This window comes from Aedes aegypti, chromosome 3, assembly GCF_002204515.2.
Source record: "Aedes aegypti strain LVP_AGWG chromosome 3, AaegL5.0 Primary Assembly, whole genome shotgun sequence".
In the NCBI taxonomy this organism is placed as follows: domain Eukaryota; kingdom Metazoa; phylum Arthropoda; class Insecta; order Diptera; family Culicidae; genus Aedes; species Aedes aegypti.
Genome location: NC_035109.1, coordinates 264,173,355 through 264,198,711, shown reverse-complemented (window position 1 = coordinate 264,198,711; position 25,357 = coordinate 264,173,355). Strand labels below are relative to the sequence as shown.

The 25,357-nt window shown below is 40.3% G+C and overlaps 2 protein-coding genes across 2 annotated transcripts in view; both read left to right on the top strand.

Moving 5' to 3' along the window:
* Positions 1–4,264: 4,264 nt before the first annotated feature.
* Positions 4,265–5,777, top strand: LOC110679280. The gene is made up of 2 exons (XM_021853581.1): positions 4,265–4,836; positions 4,900–5,777. The coding sequence occupies exons 1-2, from the start codon at positions 4,449–4,451 to the stop codon at positions 5,457–5,459; spliced, it is 948 nt and encodes a 315-aa protein (XP_021709273.1). The 5' UTR covers positions 4,265–4,448; the 3' UTR covers positions 5,460–5,777.
* A 2,188-nt stretch (positions 5,778–7,965) lies between these two features.
* Positions 7,966–25,357, top strand: part of LOC23687671 (protein argonaute-2) — a 55,464-nt gene continuing 38,072 nt past the window's right edge. Inside the window, exon 1 of the mRNA XM_011494700.2 lies at positions 7,966–8,967. Coding sequence (XP_011493002.2) covers positions 7,981–8,967 — 987 coding nt within the window. The 5' untranslated portion in view covers positions 7,966–7,980. The remainder of the gene's footprint in view (positions 8,968–25,357) is intronic.

Here is a 25,357-nt window from a genome sequence, read left to right as displayed (position 1 = left end):
CTATGTATTACTCGGTGATGCTGCAACAGGATCGATGCTGGATGAAGTGGTGGTAGTGCTTTCTTGTTCACGTTGTACATAGCTGGGCTGGATGGTTGGTCGGCTGGATTGCGTACATGCTTGATCATGTCGGTCGGAATGATGGTAAAGGGAGGCAAGCAAAACTAACGACGTGGTGCGTGTGTGTGGGTTATTTGGGGTGGTTGTTAGTTGTCGGGATGGAGGCCGAAATACTCGCGGCGGCTCGAGGTTAGATGGAACAGGGGTGGGAAGGACTCTTAGGCAAACTCATAGGAAACTTCGCGTTGGCGCGAACAATATCCAAAGCATATTCAAAAGGGAATTTCTAAGGAAATTCCAAAGCAAATCCCGAAGCAAATTGCAATGAAAAAAGGAAGTTAAAAGGAAATTTCGTAGAAAATTTCTAAGGAATTTTCTATGGAATATCCAAAGCAAATTTGTAAGGAAATTCTCAAGAAAACTCTGTGGAAATTCCAAAGAAATTTGTAAAGGAAATTTCTAAGAATATTCCGCAGTAAATTTCAAAGGTCCAAAAGAAATCCCAAATGAAATTCCGAAGAAAGCTCCAAAGAAAATTTCGAAGGAATTTCCAAAGTAAATTCCAATGCTTCGAAAGAAATTCCAAATAATATTTCGAATACAATTCTGAAGGAAGCTCCAAAGATAATAACACAGGAAATTCCGAACAAACTCTAGAAGAAATTCGGAAGGAAACTCCAAAGCAAATTTCGAAGGAAACTCAAAAAGAAACAAAGGACTCACTTCTCCGAAGTAAATTTCGAAGAAAATTCCAATGAAAAGTTCAGAATGAAATTCCGGAGGACACTTCATAGGAAATTTCGAAGGAAATACCACAGAAAATTCAAAAGGACACTTCTAAAGATACCAAAGAAAATTCCACAGGATATTCCGAAGCAAATTCAGGATAAATTTCCGATTTTGATAAAAATTCCGTAGAAAAAAAAGGAAATTTCGTAGAAAAGTCAAATAAAAATTTTTAAAAAAAAGGAAACTCCTAAGAAAATTCCGTTGAAAACTCCAACGAAAAAATCCATATGAAATTCCGACGAAATTTCTTGAAGGAACTTTGTTACATCTTTGAAGAATAAACGAGAACTGATTGTCAAAACTTGAATTACCTACGTTGTCACAACCGAATCGCGTGTACTATAGCAAGCAGAAGGCAACGTACTTTTGTTTCGGGAATGAAGGAGCCCAAGGCTGAGAATCTCTTTTGAAAATATAAACTAAACACTTTTGTTGCCCTTCATCGTCGCCCATCAAGCTATTGTCATAATTTGTATGCGTCAAAAATTATTTCATTCCTTTTTTATCTGTATTTTGATTATGGCAGTTAGAGTTGTGCTTCACTGAATTCACTGATGATTGGAACGTTTTATTTTAACTATTCAAAAGAAACCCTTAATGAAAATAGCTTAACGAAGAGTTGCATGCCAATGAAGAATCATGATTCAAAACTATACAAACAAAGTTGATTTGTTAGATCTATTGAGAATATTTTACAAATTAAATGATCACCCTTATGCAAAACTGAGGACAATAGCCCCAATGAAATATCACATATTATACATTAACAGTGGCCTACGATGACATAGGAGATGTTTAATTACTCTTGTATTTACTATTCCATTCAAATACCGTGTATGTACCATATTTGACGCGGGTCCAAACTTGACGCACTTTTCAACATTTTCACCATTAAAACTATATTTACTTTAATTGTTATGAAAAACTATGCCTATAACTATTTGTTTACACTAATGTAACATACTAAATATCAAAACAGGTAGTTTTTGTTTGTACACAAGCATAAACAAAAATAAAAACAAAACTCCATCCGTCAAATGCGTCATTTTTCGCCAGTCTTAACATGTCCGCTAAGAAAACAGTCAAATATTTCTCCTGAATTCTCGTGGTAAAAAGATTTTTTTTGTGAAGACAATATCAATATCTACTAATTTGTAAGTATTACTAGTGTTCTGATGCATTACAAAACGTTTTTTTGTGCATTTTGACAATGTTTTGAGCAAAAATGTTTTGCGTCAAATTAGGCTCACTGTGTTCCTAATTATTTACAGGCAAAAATGGAACCAAAAACAAAGTATGTAACTTATTCGAAGACTGCACTCGCAAATGCCGTGGACATGGCACGTAGAGGTGTATCCATCCGAAAATCTGCCGCTTCGTTTGGTGTTCCGGAGCCTACCGTTCGCCGGAAGCTTAAACTACAAAAATTGCGCTCACCGGGAAAGCCGACCGTGCTATCGAAGGAGGAGGAGAAGTCAATAATTGAATGGATATGCTTGGCTGCCCAATCGGGGTTTCCGGTCAATGCTCAGTGGCTACAAACATCTGTTGGTTACTTTCTTCGTATTTCCGGTAAATCTAACCCGTTTACAGCTGGGATTCCAGGACGTAAATGGCTAAAATTGTTCCTCCGGCGTCATCCTGAAATCTCGCGTCGCGTCCCAAGTGCTCTCTCTAAACAACGTACGACAGTCGCGGAAAAACCAATCCGGAACTGGTTCAATGAAGTCGGTTCTTTCATTGACAAACAACAATTACGGCAGATTCTGGAGAAGCCTGAGTGCATATTCAATATGGACGAGTCAGCAGTACGGATGGTTCCGACCAAAGAACACGTTTTCGCCAAAACTGGTGAAAAGTATGTTCATACAAATAATGGAAACTCAGAAAAAGAAAGCTATACGGCCCTGTTTGCAGCTAACGCCGCCGGTACTCTTGCTCCGCCGATGGTTCTTTTCCCCTATAAACAACGACTCCCGGCAGTGATCGCGCAAAATGCACCCTCAGGCTGGTCGGTTGGACGGAACCAGTCAGGATGGATGACGCGGGAAACTTTCTTGGATTATCTAAAGAAGGTATTCGTTCCTGACGCACTTTTCAACATTTTCACCATTAAAACTATATTTACTTTAATTGTTATGAAAAACTATGCCTATAACTATTTGTTTACACTAATGTAACATACTAAATATCAAAACAGGTAGTTTTTGTTTGTACACAAGCATAAACAAAAATAAAAACAAAACTCCATCCGTCAAATGCGTCATTTTTCGCCAGTCTTAACATGTCCGCTAAGAAAACAGTCAAATATTTCTCCTGAATTCTCGTGGTAAAAAGATTTTTTTTGTGAAGACAATATCAATATCTACTAATTTGTAAGTATTACTAGTGTTCTGATGCATTACAAAACGTTTTTTTGTGCATTTTGACAATGTTTTGAGCAAAAATGTTTTGCGTCAAATTAGGCTCACTGTGTTCCTAATTATTTACAGGCAAAAATGGAACCAAAAACAAAGTATGTAACTTATTCGAAGACTGCACTCGCAAATGCCGTGGACATGGCACGTAGAGGTGTATCCATCCGAAAATCTGCCGCTTCGTTTGGTGTTCCGGAGCCTACCGTTCGCCGGAAGCTTAAACTACAAAAATTGCGCTCACCGGGAAAGCCGACCGTGCTATCGAAGGAGGAGGAGAAGTCAATAATTGAATGGATATGCTTGGCTGCCCAATCGGGGTTTCCGGTCAATGCTCAGTGGCTACAAACATCTGTTGGTTACTTTCTTCGTATTTCCGGTAAATCTAACCCGTTTACAGCTGGGATTCCAGGACGTAAATGGCTAAAATTGTTCCTCCGGCGTCATCCTGAAATCTCGCGTCGCGTCCCAAGTGCTCTCTCTAAACAACGTACGACAGTCGCGGAAAAACCAATCCGGAACTGGTTCAATGAAGTCGGTTCTTTCATTGACAAACAACAATTACGGCAGATTCTGGAGAAGCCTGAGTGCATATTCAATATGGACGAGTCAGCAGTACGGATGGTTCCGACCAAAGAACACGTTTTCGCCAAAACTGGTGAAAAGTATGTTCATACAAATAATGGAAACTCAGAAAAAGAAAGCTATACGGCCCTGTTTGCAGCTAACGCCGCCGGTACTCTTGCTCCGCCGATGGTTCTTTTCCCCTATAAACAACGACTCCCGGCAGTGATCGCGCAAAATGCACCCTCAGGCTGGTCGGTTGGACGGAACCAGTCAGGATGGATGACGCGGGAAACTTTCTTGGATTATCTAAAGAAGGTATTCGTTCCTTGGGTAGAAGAGGCAAAAATACCACTCCCAATAGTGATATTTGTTGATGGTCACACCTCGCATGTGTCCTACGAGACCATTGATTTCTGCCGTTCACATCAGATTACTCTGATTTCGTTGTACCCTAATGCCACTCATGTACTCCAGCCTTTGGACGTGGCTTTTTTTAGGCCATTGAAAGTCCAGTGGAATAAACGTTTGATTGAATATCGAACTTTTCATGCTGGCCAAACATTGCCGAAACATGAAATTGCACCGCTCTTGAAAAAAGCAGTCGATGACATCAAAAACATGAAAACTGTAATCATGAACGGGTTTCGGAAGTGTGGAATCGTACCGTGGAATCCAAATGCGGTCAACTATGGCATTTTGTTGAAAGGACAAACTTCAAGTACTGCCAAAGACACGCGTGAAGCTGTTGAACCTGGTGAACAGGACAGCCGTGACATTACTGAAGCCCAACCCGGAGCTCAACATTGTCTGCAATATCTGGAATCTTGTCTCAAAGTTGGTCAATTAAAAATGTTTGAAAAGCATCAATCTGATTCCATTTGGCCGGGTCCTGTAGGAGACACCAATTTGTTCTATACATGGCAGGACATTAAGAAGAAAGCGAACTTAAATCTCCCAGCAGACGATCCCGATGAGTTCCATGGATTTGAAACAAATGATGTCGAGGGTAAGTGCGTTGTAGAATAATGAAATAAAATTATATTTTATCTTTCACTATTTGAATTTACAGAAGATCGGATTAACATGCTCCAGTGGAAGGATACTGTCGGAAGCTCTTGGGATACAACTACGCAGCAAACAGGGAACATCACTGAACTAACGGGAACTGCTGAAAACGTGGAAGAAAGTCTTGTGAACGGAAATTTGAAAGAAGAAACTGTAACAGGCATTTCAAAAAATCCAGCCAATATTAAAATCTTGAGACAACAACCGGTTAACCAAAATTCGACAGAAGATCCAAAATCTCCATCACAAGCCTTGTCTAGCTTGTCCCTGGCAGGAATGAAGCAAAATTTGTTTAGCGTTGCCTTCACTTTGCCCAAAGCTACTCCTAAGCCCCCGAAAGATCGCAAACGACCTCGTCCTCCTGCTGTCGCCACAAGCGATGAGTACAGAGCGTGGTTCCAGAAGATAGAGTTAGACAAAAAGGAAGAAGAACAAATACGTGCAGAGAAGAAAGCAGCCAGAGATGCCAAGAAAGTAGCCAGAGATGTCAAGAAAGCAGCCTCAGCATTACGACTCAAAGCAAAGTCTAAAGCTGGTCCGAAAAGGGCAAAGCTCGTTATTTAAATTTTAATGACATGTAATTATCTGGATACTTAAATATAAAGTTGTTTTTGTTAATTTTCCGGAGTTTTTAAAATGCGTCAAATTAGGAACATAATGCGTCAAATTAGGCACACTGTGAAAACGGTGCGTCAAGTTAGGAACACGGAGTGCGATACGAAAACTGTTCGTCCCATGAGTAAATAAACCCATATGAACTTCTTTCTCATTTTTCCCATATTCTATAATGGTTTAACTGTTACGGTGTAAAATATGAACAAAATTGGTCTCATTTTTATTTTATTATTCACGTTTGATTACAAAATTTTGTTAACCGCGTCAAATATGGTGCTTTCACGGTACTCAATTTTGTTTAAAGAATCACCGTAATTGAATATAAGTGAGCCTTCCCAATGAAATATCACGAATCTAATGAAGGAAATGGCCTACGATGATGAAAGAGGTGATAAAATACTATTGTTTTTAATATCCCATTCAAATTATGATTTTTCGACAAGAAGGCCCACCGTAATGGAAAATAAGTGAACCACCCTAATAAAATACCACATATTAAATGTAGAAAATGGCTGACGATAATGTGAGAGATGTTCCAATACTATTGTCTTCAATATTCAATTAAAATTCTATTTTTTATTTTTTTTTATTTTTTAACAAAAAGGACCACCCTGATGGAAAGTAAATGAACCACCCTTATGAAATATCACATATCATATGCTTTCAGTGGCCAACAATCATATAGGATATGTTTCAATACTATTGCCTTGAATTTCTCAGCAATTGAATTCAAATCGTTCATTTCAAATTCAATTCTCTCCCCCAACTCAAAAATTTACTAAGTCCCAAAAGGTCGATTTAAAAAAAAAAAAATTTCCAAATAACACCAGAACTCGACGTTTCATGCATTTCTAAGACATCTGGCATCAAAAAAAAAAAATTCGATTTCGGAAATTTCATGTACCCCCCCTTTGGAGATTTTTCATGGGTCAAAAAAGCCAAACTTTGACCGCTTTGGGGGTCCACTTAATGAAGTCCGATTGAGCTCAAATTTTGCATGGGGACTTTTTTCGAGGAGACAAAACTTTTGAGCCCTACCTTTTTTTGAAATTCGATGGCAAAATTTTTCCCATACATTCCATTGGCACCCTAATAAGCATGTTGAAAAAATCGATTTAAACATAATTTTTACGGTGCAATTTCAACCAAATTATATCTGAAATAAAAGTTAAAGTCCTATTTCGCATGCCTGGTGGATCAAACTCCAAAAAATTTTGATAAATCATTGTTTAATTTTTATGTAAACATCGTTAAAACCAGTGTTTTATGCAACTTTGGCGACCTGTAGCTAAAAATTGTGACGTGCTGGAACTTTTCTGAGAACGGCATCAGTTCCAGCAGCCCCAAATCTACTGGAGACACATAATTTGATCCCTGAGACACGCAAAAATGTCATTTTTGTTACGCTGTGTAATCGATTCTTCTAAGAGTATCTTCAAGAAATCTCACAAAATTTCAATCTATCATAGCAGAAATTCTATTTAGAGAATTTCTGGATTCTTAAAAATCTTTGAGAAGGGGAAAAGCATTAAAATTTCGACTCACAAGAATTCGGTAAACCTTCGGTAAATGTTATAATTTTAATTTCACCGGAAAAGGCCGATGAAATTGTCAATAAAGTTAAATTTATGATAGCGGGGATGATCCAGACATAACAAATTGCAAAGAATCGCAGATTGATCACTTAAGGAGAATTTCAGAAGAATCTCCAGAATTCTTAGGCTTGGTTTTGGCCTCTCCACCGTTGCCTTGTGCTCTTGATCGCGGAGCATGGCTCGTGCCAGTTTTTCCGCTCTGGAAGACGGCCGCGTAGATCACTTTTCCCTTAGCAACCATAATACCATCAGATATATTCGCGTTGCCTGTGAAGGAAAATACTTCAGTTTGACACGACTTAGTGTCTCTTCTGCCTTCTACCTTGCAAAGTTGTGCCTTGGCTTTCTCGTAGTCCTGATTTGCAGCTAGGACTGATTGTCGCAATTTCAGTAGACTGGGTTTCTCGCATAACTTCTGATCTCGCCCTAAAAGCCATTGGTAACCATGTGTGTAGCTCGTTATTTCTAAGCATTTAAATGGAGTCACATGTTGATTTACAACGGTATGGTGAAGAAAGGATCATTCTCTACACGCCAGTGATGTTGGTTTGGATGCTGATTCATTCATTTGCTCAGAAACAACGAGCTACACACGTGGTTAACAATGGCTTTTAGGGCGTTATCTCAGATCATGCGAGGTTTCATCTCCTTGCTAATATTGCTTTTGCTCTTAACAAACTCGATGATGATCTCGAGTTGCTCAGCAGCTACCTGCATTTTCGGAAGGTACTCCCTATTTCGATTTTCGATTAGTAGCACAAGTACCTAGTCATCGTCCTTCGTCATGCTGCATCGTAAAATGTTACGAAAGTCGATAAAATTATGTGTACCTACTTATCCAAAGAGAACATCGACGAAGAGCAATTGATCACTGTATGATACTAAACGCGAGATATCTGTATATTCCCTGCAGGCAAAAACAACAGCAACAGCAACAACAACCGCAACAGCAGCAACAACATCAGCAAAAACAACAATCGCAACAGCAGCAGCAACAGCAACGGCCTAAGGAACAAGGTTCTCAGCAACAGCAACGCCCACAACAGCAAGCACAGCAGCAACAACCCTCTCAACAACAGCAACAATCCCACAAACAGCAACATCCGCAACAAAAACAGCAACAACGCCCTCAAAAAGATCAGCAACAATTCCAACAAGATCAACGTCCACAACAACAGCAGCAACAATTCCAAAAACAGCAACGTCCGCAACAACAAGAACAGCAACAACAACGCCCTCAACAACAGGGACAGTCATGGCGACCGCAGTCACATGATCCATCCCCGGCGTCTGGATCGCATTCGCATTCGTCGTCACCGTCGCATGCTGCGGCCCTCGAGCGGGTTGAGGAGGATTTCAGCAAGATCAAGATTGACAAGCAGAAAATCCACTCGTCAGCACTGCTGCCCGTGCTGATGCGTCCAAATGCCCACGGCACCCGTGGAAGGGCAATAAAAGTGGAGGTCAACTACATCCAATTGCTGCTGGAGCGCCTGATCCCTACGGCGTACCACTACGACGTGGATATTCAGCCGGCCGCGTCGCGCAAGTGGCAACGCCTGGCCTTTAGCGAGTTCACCAAGCAGATGTTCCCGAACCACGGATTCGCTTTCGATGGGCACAAAAATGCCTATGCGGCTCGACGCCTACAGGCAGATGTCTACGAGCAGGAGGTCAAGGTCCGGGACGAAGGCCGTGAACGCAGATTCAAGGTGGCTATGAAGGAAGCTGCCGTTCTGGACATGACTTGCCTGAAAACGTACATGAACAACGGCAGCACGCTCGATAAGCCCATGTCTGCTATTCAGTGTCTGGACATAGTGCTGCGGACCGCGTACGAAAATAATCCTAGATTTATCAAGGTGAGTAGACATGATAACCTTAGTCGTTATTCGAACGTTTATATTATAGATAAAATCATTCATCCAAAATTAATTCAATTTTGAGAAGTTTTCAACGAATATCGAGAGTTTTCAAATGTTACACACTAAGCTCATACGGTGCATTTCACCGTAATCTCAACAGCTGAACAGTTTGGTGAAATAAAACACCTCAATTCCGTCGAAATTTGACGGATTCCGGTGATTTTTCACCGAATACTGTAAAAATTTATCGTACTCCGTTAATTTATTTTGCCGAACTGTTCAGCTGTTGAGATTTTACAGGAATCCGTAACCTTTTCATAAAACAGGTAGGTACCTAGACCATTGGAATAAAAATTGTACAATAATGTTCAAAAAACCAAAGCAAATTTAATACAAAAAGAAAAGTTGCATTAGGATTTTCTAGAATGCCGGTGATATGCACTAGATAAAAAGTATCTTTGCAATTTTCCCAAGACGCCAAGACCGTTCCCGCCCTATATATCCACCATGAAAAAAGATCGCTTCATATCCACAGCACGAGCATGGTGCTGAAGAGACAAAAGCTGCAAAAAGCTGAAGAGACATGCCTTCGAAACACGCTACTATGCGTTCAACCTGTTCTATTGCCCCCAAGAGTCTATATAAATGAAGATCTACCGATCGAACTGACAAACCGTCTACCAGGGATCGAATCCTGAGAAAATTGAGAGAATCTCTCACGTATCGCTCTCTGTAACTATCAGAATGCAGCCCATAGACGCTCAGACGGTTTGACCAACATTGACACCGTCCCCAAGTTAGTCAAACCGATTTATGTTGCTGCAACCGTTTGACCGACTGTCAAAGCATACAACAGCAACACTATTAATATAATATTTCTTGACATTTTGAATTATCTCGGCGAGTCTAGTGAATAAGTGATTGTTATTTTTATTCGAATTCGAATTGGGTGGGCATATTTCTACGATTTTTGCGCAATAATCGTAGTGAGCAACAGCGGAACTTTCAAAATTTAAGTTCTGGAAAAAATGGATATTGATGAGGAATGCCAGTTATAATTCGCACGAAGAATTTCGGCAAAACTCTAAAAATATGACGGGTTTCTGTTTGAAGTTTTTCCAGGAATCCATGGGTTATACTAGGGATTCCACCAAATATTCTTCTTGGGATTCTACCAGGAATTTTATAAATTAATCCTCTAGAAATTTATCCACAGTTTCAACCAGAAATTTATCCAGGGAAAATTCTGCAGACATACCTTCATGTCGCATTTTTCCAAAGATTCCTTCAAAGGTTCCTCTACTAATTATTCAGGATTTCCTCCATTGATTCCTTCAAAGATCAATTTATCATTATTATTATTATATTTATTAATGAGATTTGCAGCCCGAGGGTGGCTCATCTCGGGCAAAGATCAATCAAAAAAATACTTTAAGTGATTCCTGCAGTAATTTTTCAGAGTTTACTCCAAGAATTCCTCCAGAGATGGCTATAACAATTTCTTTAAAGATTCCTTCAGGAATTCCTCTAGAAGTTAGTTCCAAGGATTCCATCATGCCTATTCAGGAATCACATCACATTTTTACTTCTCAAGAAATTCAATACCAGAAATTCCCCCACAGATTTCACCAGGACTTTTTTTCAGGGCTTCTCCTTTTTATATTCCACCAGGAGTTGCTTCAGAGATTCCAAAAGGAATTTCTTCAGCGATTCTTTATTGTATTTTTTCTACAGGCTGCTCCAGGGATATATCCAAAAACTTCCCAAGGATTTTATAATGCTTCGTTTAAGTTTCCTCTAATAATTCCTACAGAAATGTGAGGTTTCCCAGGATATTCTCAGAGGATTCTTCTAGGGAAACTTCAATAAATTATTTTCTAAATTTTTCCAGTATTTCTTTCAAAGATTCTTTCTTGTATCCCTGAAAGGATCTTACGAGGCATGCGATCTGGGATTTTTGAAGGGATTACTTCAAGAATCTATCAGAAATTTCTTTGAGGATTCCTTAAGGAATTTATCCATCAATTCCTTCCAGTATTTCTTGAAGGATTTTTTCCAAGGAATGGACCAGGAATTACCTTAGATAATACTGTAGGATTGCTTTAAAAGTTCTTCCAGATACATATTAAGGAATTTCTCCAGGTAATTCTCTGGGAATTTCTCCAGTAATTTCATTGGTGATTCTTCCGAGGATTTAACAACAAACTGTTCAATGAATTTTACCAGAAATTTTCAAAAAAATCCTTCCAGGGATTAATCCAGGCATTCAGAGAAATGCTTTGTTTAATCCTCTTCGTTATGGGATCCTTGAAGATCATCTTGGCGGAACCCTTGAAGGATTTTTCCAGAATATTTTGGAAAAACACCTGAAGGGTTTTTTGAATTCTCGGTAAAATCACTGGAAAAATCATGATGGAGTTTCTGAAAGAATTTGTAGTGGAATCCCTATGAGAATTTCAGTTGGAATTCTTGAAGGTTTTCCTGATGGAAATCATGGAGAACTATCTGGGTGAATTCCAGATGCAACCCATGGAGGAAACTCGGATGGAATTTTTAGGGATATGATACTGGTGGATTCCCAAATTAGTTGTGGTTCCTTATAAGAAATATTTGGTAAAATTGTTGGAGGAATTCCTAAAAACCCCAAAAGTCCCTGGAGACATTCCGCGGGATATTTCTTGAGAAATTCCGGAAGGAATCTCTTGAGTAATTCCGCTAATGAAATCCTCTCGAGAAATTTCTATTAAAATCTCAAGAGGAATTCCTGATAACTAGGGACAATGGAAATTCGCGGCACAATTCTTGAAATTTCCCGTTTCAAAGCAATAACTTTAATATTTTGCGGCTTTGTCGCGGTCTCATACAGTTAGCTGTACAATACACGTTTTCAGTAAGAACAGCCAAATTAAGACGATAATTTTGATATCAGAGTGCTAATGCATAATTTCAAACGAAAGTAGTAGGCCAAAAGGATGGGCAAGCTAAAACTAAACGTTTATAACATTTTTGGTGGAACCTTTGCATAAGAAAAAAAAACTGGAATTCACTGTGATTGTCATATGATTTCCCCAAATTTCGCGGATTTCACGGCTTCCGGAACCCGAGAAGATGTTCATGATGGAGACCCATTAGGATTTTATAATTAAATCGTAGAAGTATTGCAAAAGGAATCCATCGAAGAACTTCTGATGCAATACCTGCATAAACTCCCGATGAAAATCATTGAAAGACTCATGATGAAATCCCTAACTTCTGATGAAATCCTTGGTAGAACCTCTGATGTGATCCCTGGAGGAATTTCAGGTAGAATATCTGAAGGAACTCCTAAAGGAATTCCTACAGAAACTTTTGATATTCTTGAAGGAACTCCTTATTAAATTTTTGGAGGGACTCTGGATAGAATCCCTAGAAGGACTCCTAATGGAACCCCTAGAAGAACTCCTGGAGTATTCCCTAGAAGAACTTCTAATGTTATGCCTGGAGGGACACCTAATGGAATCTCTGAAAGAACTTCTTATGAAATCCCTTAAGGGGGTTCCTGATAATATGCCTAGCAAAACTCCTTATAAAATTCGATGGAATTCCTTGAGGAATCTCTAGAAAAATTCCAGGTGCAATCTCCGAAGATATCACTAGCGAAACTTCTAGAAAAAAAAAACAGGAGCGATTCCAGGTGATATTCTTAAAGAACTCCTGGTGTTATCCCTTAAAGAAATCCTGATGCAATCCCTAGAAGAATTTGTGATGTAATCCCTTGAGGAGTTCCAGGTGGAATATCTAAAGAAACTTCTGATGTAATCTATAGACAGGGCTGGTAGCAAGTCACTTTTTAGTGACTTGGTCACTTTTTTCGACCTGGTCACTAAAAAGTCACTATTTCCAACAAAAAGTCACTAAAGTCACTTTTTTCAGGAAAATGGTCACTAAAGTCACTTTTTTTTCGTGATCTGATGATAATGAAATTTAAGGCTGGGTTAGCTTTTCAAACTAAAACAACGGCAAATAGATATTTGTTATTATAAAGACAAGAATAGTGTGATTTTGAAATCAAAGTGTCAAGATTATTAACTCAAGAAAAGTAGAGACTTTTGGCTAACTATATTATTATTGAATCCTTATTATGGGGAAGTTCAGCCCGAGACTGGTTCATCGCCGCCCTTCCAGCTAACTTTTTGGAAGAATTCAAGTGAATATTCCGTAGACATTTCCGATAGAAAATTTAAAAATTTCCTGGGAAAAACTTTGGAGAACATTCTGGCAAAACTTAAAAAGCAGCATTAGGATAAATTTGTTGTCCGAAATATTTTATTAAATTTTGGCGAAAATCAGAACCAATATCTGATATGAGTAATCTACGGCTATACAAGAAATCCAAAACCAGGTTTCTGAAAATAAACATCATTAAAACCCCTCCGGAAGATAAGCCAGAGACGGCTAGGAATAACAACCAAAATAAATTATAAAAGTTTGTCAGAAACTCGCCCAGGACTTCAACAGCAAGTACTATTTTTGCTGGAAATCATTTCAGATATCACATCAGAAATTCCAACGTGGTCGTGCGGTTAGTGTAACCAAGCATTTAACCGCATCGAGTCAAGGAGTGTGGGTTCGATTCCCGCTTCAGTCTGGAAAACTTTTCATCAGGAACGTATTTCGATTGTGCCACTGGGCGTTGCATGCTAGTCCGTTGTCTAGTGTGGTGCTTCCTTCAAAGGGCAAATCGTCCGCTGGAAGCATTAATTTGTCGGTGTCTTTTTTTTAAACATGTTTCCATTGATCAACCCTTGACACTGTTTTTGATCGACTTTGATCAACTATTTCCAAACAAAAAACATGTTTCTATAATGAATGATAGAACATTGTTGGACGATAATAATTAATCAATAGTGTTATCAGTGGCTATTCTCTATCCCAAAATCCACCTGTTCATGAATTTCAGCAACAAATATGTGCTTTTTATCGTTTACTGTTTACTTTATAATTTAAATTTGCAAAATTAGTCATTTCAGGGTCGTAGATCAGATTAAACGTGAGGTTACGAGTCGCCACTGATTAATGTGATTATTTTCAATAATTCATTTATTGAAATGCTAATGAAATTCACGACATTCAACTAATTTATTCTCGAATTTGTTAATAATCAATTGTGTTCTGGAGTTATTGTTTATTTGGATTCTTTATTTTACAGAAATTCTGCCACAAATTTAGCATGCGTTTCTATTTTTCGTTTGTTTTTGAACTTTGAATTGGGGTGCCGGTGCCATTAGTGGACTACCTAAGCTATGAAAAATCATAACAAAATAACGAAAAAACTTAAAAGAGATCTTTTGGCGTCAGCAGAACGATTTCAACCTCTATATGGGAAAAATATAAAAAGTGTGATAAAACTATTTTTTTTAACATAAAATCGCTTGAGCCACTATTGGTACACGTGTTCCAGTAGTTGCGCCAGTGCTCCAGTAGTAGACGTTCGGGAATGACACAAGGAATTTTAAACCCTCGGAACAGCAACTAATATCTTTCGAATGAAGTATAAAGATCATCTCTGGGACTTTTCTCCATTTTTATACATCCATTTTTAAAACGGTTTCCATCCGTTGATCCACTATTGGAACACGACGGCTACTACTGGTGCAAGGGAGCAAATTTTTTGCGTAAACTTAATTATTTATATGACTTTTTGATAAAATAAAAAGCGGAAATTTGGCAAATCGACTAAACTAGAGGCGATCTATCCACCAAAAATAGCACATGTCGATTTTATCGAAAAATGTACGTTTTATTCCATAGTCCAATCTACTGGTACATTACAACCATTGGTACCGGCACCCTATGTCAAGATTTTTTTTTAATGTTCTGAAATTTATTCTCAATTTTCGCCACAACCAAACCTTTTTCCTCGATTTATTCAACAGATTTGTTAAGAAATGCTTCAAGTAAATCATTTTGCATCTCTACTTCAAAATCTTGCCAGTAAGTTTATCATGTACAGAAGTTTTGTTAAGAATTCTATCACGAGTTTGTTTACCAAAGTTCATGTATTAAATTTTCTATTTTTAACTTAAATCAGAAATATAACCTAGTAACCTTATTTTAAGCTAATGTTCGTCTCGTAAATAATGATAAATTAAATCTCGAAAAAGGTTATCAAGTCTTATCTCGGACATATAACTGTTACGAAAGATTTGAAATTACTGCAGTTCTCTACATTCTATACTCGCCTAATATGTAGAATGGTTAATATTCACATTGACCATATTGTGATTTCTAGCCACTACAATGACTTGTAGTTTTCAAGTCACTTTTAGGCCACTTTTTGGTCACTATTTGGTCACTTTTTTGATCATTTTGGTCACTAAAGTCACTATTATTTTGCTGCCTGACTGCTACCAGCCCTGTCTATAGAGGAACTTCTTCGGGAATTTTTATAGGAACTAGTGTTGAAATTTCTGGAGAAATTACTAATAAGATTCCTGAAGGAATTCCCAGGAGGAACTCTTTATGCAATCCCTAAAAGAAATCCTGATGCCTGATGCCGATTTCCTAACCTCAAATCTACCTGTTCTACTTATATAAAGTCATGAAACTCCACAACAAATAAACATCTAATGAGTAGAGAATTGTTGAAATATTTGATTTCGATCATTGAATGTTTTCATTTGATTGTAAATTTGCCAATATATCAATTTTAAGTATCGTAGAACAGGTAAAAAGTGAGGTTACGAGTCGCTCCTGCGATTCGTTTCCTTATGGCAACCCTGATATAATTCCTAGAAGAATTCCAGGTGGTATCTCTAAAAAAACTTCTGATGAAATCTCTAGAAAAACTCCTGATGGAATGCCTGGTAAGATTCCTGATAGAATTCCTAGAGGAAATTCTTATGATATCCCTAGAAGAAATCCTGATGAAATTTCTAGAGGAACTCCTGATAGAATCTCTGGAAGAATTCCTGGTGAAAACTATGAAGGAATTATTGATGGAATCCCTGGAGGAACTCCAGCTGAAATCCCCAGAAGAACTCTGATGGAATAATCCCTGATAAGATTCCTGATAGAACTTCTGATAGAGTCCTAAGAAATCCTGAAATGTTCTCTGGAGGAATTCCAGGTGAAATCACTGAAGGAGCTCTTGATGGAATCCCTGGAGGAACTCCTGATGAAATCCCCAGAAGAACACTGATGGAAGCCCTGAAGGTACTCTTGATAGAATCCCTACAGGAACTCCTGATGGAATCCCTGAAGGAGCTTATGATGAAATTCTTGGAGGAGCTCCTGATGGAATCCTTGGAGGAATTCCTGATAAGATTCCTGATAGAACTCATGATAGAATTGCTAGAGCTCCGGAGGAACTCCTGATGGAATCCTTGAAGATATTCTTGAAGGAACTCTTGATAAAATCATTGGAGCAACACGTGATGAATTCCCTAGAAGAAATCCTGATGGTATTCCTATAGGAACTTTTGATGAACTCCTTATAATATCCCTAGAAGAACTTCTTCGAGGAACTCCTGAAATAATCTCTTGAGGAATTCCAGGTGAAATCTCTGAAGGAACCATTGATGGAATCCCTAGAGAAACTTTTCATAGAATTGCTAGAGGAACTCTTGATGGAATTCCTCGATGAGTTCCAGATGGAATCACTGAAGGAAACTAGAGAAACTTCCGATGGAATCCATAGAGGAACATCCGATGAAATCCCTAGAGAAACTCCTAATGGAAACCCTGATGAAACTCTTGATGTAATCCTTCTTGGAACTCATGACTGAAATTTTAGCAGTACTCCTGATGGAATTCCTGGAGAAAATTTTGATGGAGTTCCTGATAGAAGCTCTGATTGAATTCCTGGTGTAATCCTTACAACAACTTCTGACAGAAACTCTCCGGGAGGAATCTCTGGAAGAACTTTAAAAGGAATCTTCCTCTGGATGAATTCCTTGAGAAATTCCTGATAGATTCCTTGTAGGAATTTCTGGTACAATCCCTGGAGGAATTCTGTATTATGGAATCATCGATAGAACTGCTGGTGTATTTGCAAAAGAAATGAACCCTCTCCCGCCCATGGTGTCTGTAGAGCACCAAAACTTTCAACCTTTGTATCTATAAAAATAACTAAAAACATCACATTGTTTTCACACTATTCCAAAATTACTTACCAGTTTGTTAGGCTAAGGCCTGGGTGGCCTCTGCTGTACGTAGGAGACGACTCCATTCGACTCGGTCCTTGGTTGCCCGTCGCCAGCCACGCATTCTGCGAAGGGTCCGCAGATCATCTTCAACTTGATCGACCCATCTTGCTCGCTACGCACTACGTCGTCTTGTGCCGGTCGGATTGTTTTCGAGAACCATTTTCACCGGGTAGTTACCCGACATTCTGGTGACATGCCCGGCCCACCGCAGTCTCCTAATTTTTGCGAGGTGAACGATGGTTGGTTCTCCAAGCAGCTGGTGCAATTCATGGTTCATTCGCCTTCTCCACGTCCCGTCTTTCATCTGCACTCCGCCGTAGATGGTCCGCAACATCTTCCGTTCGAAAACACCAAGGTCGCGTTGATCCTCTGCACGTAGGGTTCATGTTTCATGCCCATAGAGGAGTACCGGTCTAATCAGCATGTTGTTGATTGGTTGACTTAGTGCGAAGGCAAACTTTGCTCGATCGGAGCGTTCTGCGGATTGCAAAGAAGGCATGATTTCCAGCAACGATGCGTCTCAGGATTTCGCTGCTGGTGTCGTTGTCGGCGATCACCAGTGAACCCAATTACACGAATTCTTCAACAACCTCGATTTCATCACCGTCAATATGAACTCAAGGTGGGGGGTGTGCCGTGTCTTCTCTTGAGCCCTTCGCTATCATGTACTTTGTCTTCGACACATTGATGTTCAGTCCGAATCGCCTAGCTTCAGCCCTTAGTCGGATGTACGGATCCGCCATCTCCTCAAAGTTGCGTGCAACAATATCAATGTCGTCGGCGAAACCAAGTAACTGAACGGACTTTCTGAAGATCGTGTCACTCGTGTCTATCCCGCTCTTCTTATCACACCCTCTAACGCAATGTTGAACAGTACAACATGTCTGCGAGATTCGAAGGGACTCTAGAGTGTCCCTGATACTCGGAGTACGCACATCACTCGCTCCATCGTCACCTTGATCAATCTTATCATTTTGTCCGGGAAACCGTATTCGTGCATAATCTGCCATAGCCGTTCTCGATCGATTGTATTATAGGCCAATTTAAGGTGAAGATGAATCGAAGCCAAACTTCAAATTTTCAAGAGCACGGATCTGGAGAACCAAACATCCGTTTAAGCTGAAAACTTAATCGATTGGTCACTAGCTGGTGACCAATCGATTAGGTTTTCAGCTCAAACGGGTGTTTGGTTCTCCAGATCCGTGCTCTTGAAAATTTGAAGTTTGGCTTCGATTCATCTTCACCTTAAAATCGATGAATAAATGATGGTAAATTGTATTTGCGGCATTTCTGCAGCAACTGGTGGATGGCGAATATTTGTTCCGTTGTTGCTCGTTCGTCCATAAATCCTGCCTGATATTGCCCAACGAATTCTCTAGCAAATTGGAGATAGACGGCGGCATAGAATTTGGGAGAGTATCTCAAAATTGTGATCGCACGATAATTGGCGCAATCCAACTCGTCGCCCTTTTTGTAGATGGGACACACGACACCTTCCATCCACTCCCCCGCCAATACTTCCTCCTCCCAAATCTTGGAAATAACCCAGCGCTCTTGCCAGTGCATCACCACCGTATTTTAGCAGTTCGCTCGGTAGTTGGTCCACTCCAGCGGCTTCGTTTTTTTTTTTCATACGTATAATCTCCGTTTCTACCTTTTGGCGATCTGGAGGCGGAAGTCTTTCGTTGTCCGTGCGTGCTCCCAAAGTTATTTCCGTTGCACCTTCGCTACTGGCCACATCACCATTAAGGTGCTCGTCGTAGTGCTGCCGCCACCTTTCGACCACCTCACGTTCGTTCGTGAGATGATTTCCGTCACAGTATCTGCTCATATCTGCTTGTGGCACAAAGCCTTTGCGCGAACGGTTAAGCTTTTCGTAAAACTTCCGTGTGTCTTTAGCGCGGAGCAGCTCGCGATCTCGTTCTTCTTGAGGGTGCTTGTTTCTCCGGAAGATCGAGTTTTGTCTGTTCCGTGCCTGTTTATACCGTGCCTCGTTCGCTCTCGTACGGTGTTGCAGCATTCTAGCATTCTTCTCATTCCTCAACTGCTCGCATTCGCCGTCGTACCAGTACTGCTGCGCGTATTCTTGGGCTACTTCTGATTCCCGTAGCCGCGGCGTTCGGCTTCGACGCGAGTTAGTCACCGTCGAAAGTTTTGAGCGCATACATACAGCAACTATCTTACAATTATAAGAGTAGATAAGGAGGAGAATGTAGGGATTGAGAGGGGTACTATAGAAGATATCAAATAAGCAGGAGGGCATATAGTTTCAGTAACAATGAAAACCTAAGCAAACGGGAAAAGGCGAATGACACGTCAGTCTTGTAAAGTGTTTCGAGCGATGAAGTTGCGATGGAATTGCTCCTGTTGCAATTCGGCTGATTGAGCCATTAGTTTTGAATGTGCCGGTTCCTCCTTCCGGACACTACAATGGGCAAACACTATGACCGATTGAATGATTTGCTTGCTTTTCCCATAGTAATTCCCATATAAATTTGAAGGGCTTGTGCAGTCTCAATTTTCATCCGAATAAGCTCAAATTTTGGGATGACACTCAGAATTTGATCTTGAATCAAAAGAGCGGGTGGAGTAAAAACGATTTTTTGAACCACTCCAAGAAATATATTGCTGAAAGAACGTTTGGCTGAATTTTCCCTTCTTAGAATAATAGGCTCTTCTTTTGAGTTATATCGTTAAACTGATTAGGGGTCATGCAGAAATTATGTCACGCTCAAAGGGGGGGGGGGCGGTGTCGTTGTGAGTGTTGCGTAAAATTGTGTTCGATGGATCGATACAAAATAAGACAATCACGTTTTTCATTATAAATAGAAAAATTTATCCAAGCTTCGCTATTCTTTCAGAATTTCTGACGAAAATTCCAATTTGCCTATCTAATGATTGAACTGTTGATTTCTTTGCCGGGTTGAACTTCTAATATTCACTGCTAGAGGGTTAGGTATGACCAGTATGGCTACATTCTTTCCTTAAACTTAAGATGGAATATCTTGCATAGAATAAATTGCAGCATGCACAACTAGGCAACAATTTTTTGCATAAGGTACCGTGGGGCAAGTGGGTAATGGATTTCGCATTGTTGGGATTCTTCAAATCCTAGAGACTTTAAATTAAAACAAATGACGTTGTGTATATTTTTTAGCTTGACTCCTACCAAATATAAGCAGTATGCTCAAATTTATTTTTATGTAACATTAAAGAAAAAAGTACAGAAAAAAATGTTGAAAAACGTTTCCTTACTTTTCACTTGTCCCACAAGTGGGGTATCGTTTTGAACAAAAAATTAAAAACTAACAGTTATATTCACGATTTCTATTATCTTTAACATTTGTTAAGTTGCCCCAATGAACAATGACATAAGTAACATGCAAACAAAGAAAATTTCTTTTTTCTTCTTCTTTTTTTTTAAGGCACTCCGTGCTCGTGGACACTACTGTGCCGAAATCAGTTTATCTGTATCTTCCTTACCGATACAGTTCTATTTTTAGCTAATCTATATTTACATCTGCTTTCACTCTCTTCTGCTCTTTTGCTCTCACACCGAGCAGGTAGGAGAGTGCTCTGCTGTTGGTCCAATCGATTTCCATAAACCATAGTCAATTGCTCTTGCGGTGGTTCGTTTTGCCGTGTTCCTGAGTCGTTTGAGGCTAGCTGCCTGCGAAGTGGGTCAGTTTGTCTCAGTCACCATCTAATACTGACGGAGGATGGATGTGTTCCCCTAAGCACGGTCCTCCGTGCGGCGTCTTCTGGTGGCTGGACGGGTTATTTTTTTGGAGGGGCTGGGAATTGAATCCATGACCTTCCGCTTATGAAGCGAAAGCGTTACCTCAAGGCTACGGACCCCCCCAACAAAGAAAATTGTATTCTTGTTAATTTGAATTTTCTTCTGTTCAGTTATGTTTGTTGAAATGATTCTCCAACATTATAACTGCAACATTTCCAATGTTAGTTCCGAATCTATATTCACGCTGTGGTATGTGCGATCATTGGTAATGTCAGAGAAGAATTTTCCGTCGATTGTAACGTGGTCGATTTGGTTCTCGGTTAGGTTATTGGGTGATCTCCAGGTGGCCTTAATATGAATATCTTTGCGGGGGAAGAAGGTGCTTGGGACTACCATACCACGAGAGGCTGCAAAGTTAACGTATCGTTGGCCGTTATCGTTAGATACGGCGTGCAGGCTGTTCCGCCCGATCACCGGTCTGTACATCTTCTCTCGTCCTACCTGTGCGTTCATGTCGCCAAAAACGATTTTCACATCACGCGGCGAGCATCCGTCAAATATCTGCTCCAGCTGCGCGTAAAACGTCTCCTTCTCGTCGTATGGTCTCCCTTCGTGTGGGCAGTGTACGTTGATGATGCTGTAGTTGAAAAAACGGCTTTTTGTCCTCATTTTACACATCCTTGCGTTGATCGGCCGCCACCCGTTAACGCGTTGCCGCATCGTGCCCAACACTATGAAGCCAGTTCCTAGCTCATTTGTGGTGCCACAGCTTTGGTAGAAGGCAACCGCTCGATGCCCGCTTTTATACACCTTCTGTCCAGTCCAACAAAGTTCCTGCAGCGCTACGATCTCGATTGCCGATTGTTCAGGGTTGTATTATTGTACATCCACTTGAATATTGGATTATCCCGGCTATTTATAAGACTGCTCGAAACAGTCGTCGGGAATCAAGGGGCATCTCAATGTATTTCATCCATATCGAACAATGTGGCCGATGTTGTTGAAACACATAATTATGATAACTTACGCACAATAAACTATTGCCATTTATTGCATTGTTTCAATAAATGTGTATTTTGAGCGTTAGAAACACTTATCACAGGTTGAATTATGTTTAGTGAAACATTCTTTTATAAACATTCCATCAGAGTACCCCTCAACTTCCAAGAGTGAAACCGGCAGCTGAGTGTCAACAACAGCTGTTTTGGAAATCTGACTCGACGCCCACTCTGCTGTCCTTGTTGCTCTACTTGAAAGAGTAGGACTGCTTGTTTGCGCGCAAAAATCTTCTTCCACCAGCAATTTTTGAGTAGTGTTGGTGACATGTATCGTGTATGTACACGAGCGCAGAAACCACTATAAGGTTTTTTACGGGTGGCTTATTGGGCCTACGCCAACACTCCTGTCTCACCGGAGCGCCATCGTGCCAGCTCTGTTTAACGTCCCAACTAACACCAGGACGAGCGCGCTGATAGGGAATTAAGTTGTGCGCGATTCAGCATTTCTTGCTCAGCCGCTGGATGCCAGCACAGACGCTCGAGACGTACCTCCTCAATCTAGCTGATGTCAGAAGGACTACAGTGCCCAGGCTGCACTACCAGCTAAGCACACAACCCTTAGTTGGCGGTCTTTGTCATCGTTTGACCTGTGGAAGCGTGAGGTGGAACTTGTGAGGACCAGAGCTATGTTAAACGCTCATTCCTAGTTGTCGACTCATCGTTTTGCAGCCCAGCGCTATCTGCTGGTACCTCATTTAATTTATTTATTTATTTATTTATTTATTTATTTATTTATGCCAACAGGTAAAATATTTACCCCAGTGACTAGTTTAGAACGACATTGAAAGTAAAATAATAAAATTACGAACAGGAAAAAAAATTAACACAAAATTCTACGGAAGTTACACTTATTTGCTACGCGGGACATAATGAAGTCAAAGACACGATAACATTGATTGAAAACACGGCACATGCTACGCATAGGTTCATGCAATCCGTAGTTCGTCCTGGCTGGAGAAATGGTCAAAAACGAGTGCGAGCGTAGGTTGCGGCTGGGTATGTTGATATTCACCAGACTAAGCAGCGTTGGACAATCAATGTTGCCTTGCAGGAGGTCTCCAATAAAGCAGCACTTTGCAACGTTGCGTCTATCTTCCAGTAAACCCAAATTTATCAGCTTGCAACTGCTCCTGTAGCTGGGTAAGTTGAACGGATTGTTCCATCTGAGATGACGCAACGCAAAGCGGATGAATTTGTGCTGGATAGCCTCGATCCGTTGAATTTCGTTCTGATAGTAAGGCGACCAGACAGCAGAGGAATACTCCAGAATGGGTCGCACAATGGAGCAGTAAAGGGCTTTGAGGCAGTATATGTCTTTATTTTATTTTTTTTTGCAAATCGGGACAATAATCCCAGTTGCGACGAAGCTTTACTAACGACATATGCGACATGATCCTTAAATGTTAATTTGAAATCAATCAGGATACCCAAATCCTTGATTGTTGTTTCGCGCTGTAGCTGCACACCATTCAAATTATAACCAAAATGACGGAGTGCATGTTTGCGGGCGAACGAGATTACTGAGCATTTAGTTACATTGAGTACCATACGATTAATGCGGCACCACTCAGCAAAAACTTCCAGTTCTTGTTGTAGGAAAAGGGCATCTTCGGCCTTCTTGACCGTATAGTAAAGCTTCAGTTCATCGGCATACGAGAGTTTTAAGCAATTTAGCACGAAATTAACATCGTTCATGTACAGCAAGAATAAAAATGGGCCGATATGGCTGCCTTGAGGAACGCCAGAACAAACAGAAAATGGTAGCGATGCATGGTCTCCAATTTTGACGGACATGCTTCGATCGACCAGATAAGAATTGAGCCAACTAAACTAAAAACTGGAAGGACGTACGATTCTTTCCAGCAGTTCGGAAAAATACCAGTAGATAACGATAAGTTAAATATCGATGCTAAAGGCGAGGCTAGTGAATCCCCGCAGCGTTTTAAAACAAGCGATGGGATTCCATCCGCCCCACTTCCGGTGGATGATTTCAATTCCTTTCCTGCTTATTTTACCATTCCATCGGTGACGTAGAACCGCTGAACGGAAGTCGGAAGTTGAGGTACAATCCTGGTTGCTTCGTCTACTACACGTGGGTCAACTAGTTCGTCTGTAAAAACCCTACTAAATTGAGTTCGGAACAAATCGGCAATACCCGCGGTAGAATATGCTTCAAAAATTCCGTTGGACATCGTTGATGGCAAACCGGATTCCTTCCGTTGATCATTGACATAATTCCAGAAACTTTTCGGATTATGCTTGAGTCGTCTTTGCAGATTGTCCTGATGGGCATTATACAGATGATCGTTGAGCCGTTTATATTCGGTGTTAGCTTGAACGTACATTTCTCTTGTAGAGTCCGTACGATATTTGCTGTGACGCCGGAGAGCTGCCTGTTTGGCCCTTTTTAGTTACTTTTTTTTTTTTTTTTACTTATCTCGTTTATTTGGCAGGCTCAGGCGTCGTAGGGCATAACAGAGCCGAAATCTTTTCTTTTTTTTACATTATTTACATTTTGAAATTTGAACTTATTTTAAAAACTATGTTAGTTTGCGGAAGTTTTAAGGTTAGTGGATACATTTGAAACAGGGAAGCAAAGGATTTTTTGGAATTTCTTAAGCTACTTAGACTACTAAGCTGATGAAGCTTGAAGGGACAGGATGTCCAGATCTGTAATGAAACTAAACAGAAACGGTTTGTGGGAGACACGACGAGAAGAGGACAATTTGAATGGGAAAAAGAAAGACAGGGAACGAACACAATCAAACCCGGATATTGATACGCTTCAAAAACAGATGGATTAAATTCATATATTCTAAATCAAGGCCCGCCAACACTTCCCTGACAGGTTTCTGCTGTTTTCCTCGGATCCGGAGAGTTTCAGTCAGCTCAGATCTGACGCCACGATGCTCAACGCATCCCCACACAACATGTTCGATATCCTGGTAAGCCACGCCGCAAACACAGAGATTGCTTTCTGAGAGCCCAATACGGTGGGTATGCGCGCTTAACGAATAGTGATTGGACATAAGCCGACACATGACACGAATGAAATCACGGCTCATGCCCAACCCCTTAAACCATGGCTTTTTCGACACCTGTGGAAATATGGAATGCAGCCATCTACCCATTTCTCCGTCTCTCCATTTCTGTTGCCAGCTGATCAAGGTCTCCCGACGGGCCAATGCAAAAAATTCTTCGAAGGCGATTTGACGCTCGTAAACATCGTCTTCTTTAGCGCCTACCTTAGCCAGAGAGTCCGCTTTCTCATTGCCAGGAATGGAGCAATGCGAAGGGACCCAAGCTAGGGTAATAGTGTAAGAGCGAACTGACAAAGCACTTAATGCCTGGCGTATTCTATTCAGGAAGTACGCTGAGTGCTTCACCGGCTTCATTGACCGAAC

Coding starts and splice junctions, on each gene's coding strand:
- LOC110679280 (XM_021853581.1), top strand. CDS start 4,449: ATGAAAACTGTAATCATGAACGGGTTTCGGAAGTGTGGAATCGTACCG. Junction 4,837..4,899: donor TGAAACAAATGATGTCGAGG/GTAAGTGCGTTG, acceptor TTGAATTTACAG/AAGATCGGATTAACATGCTC.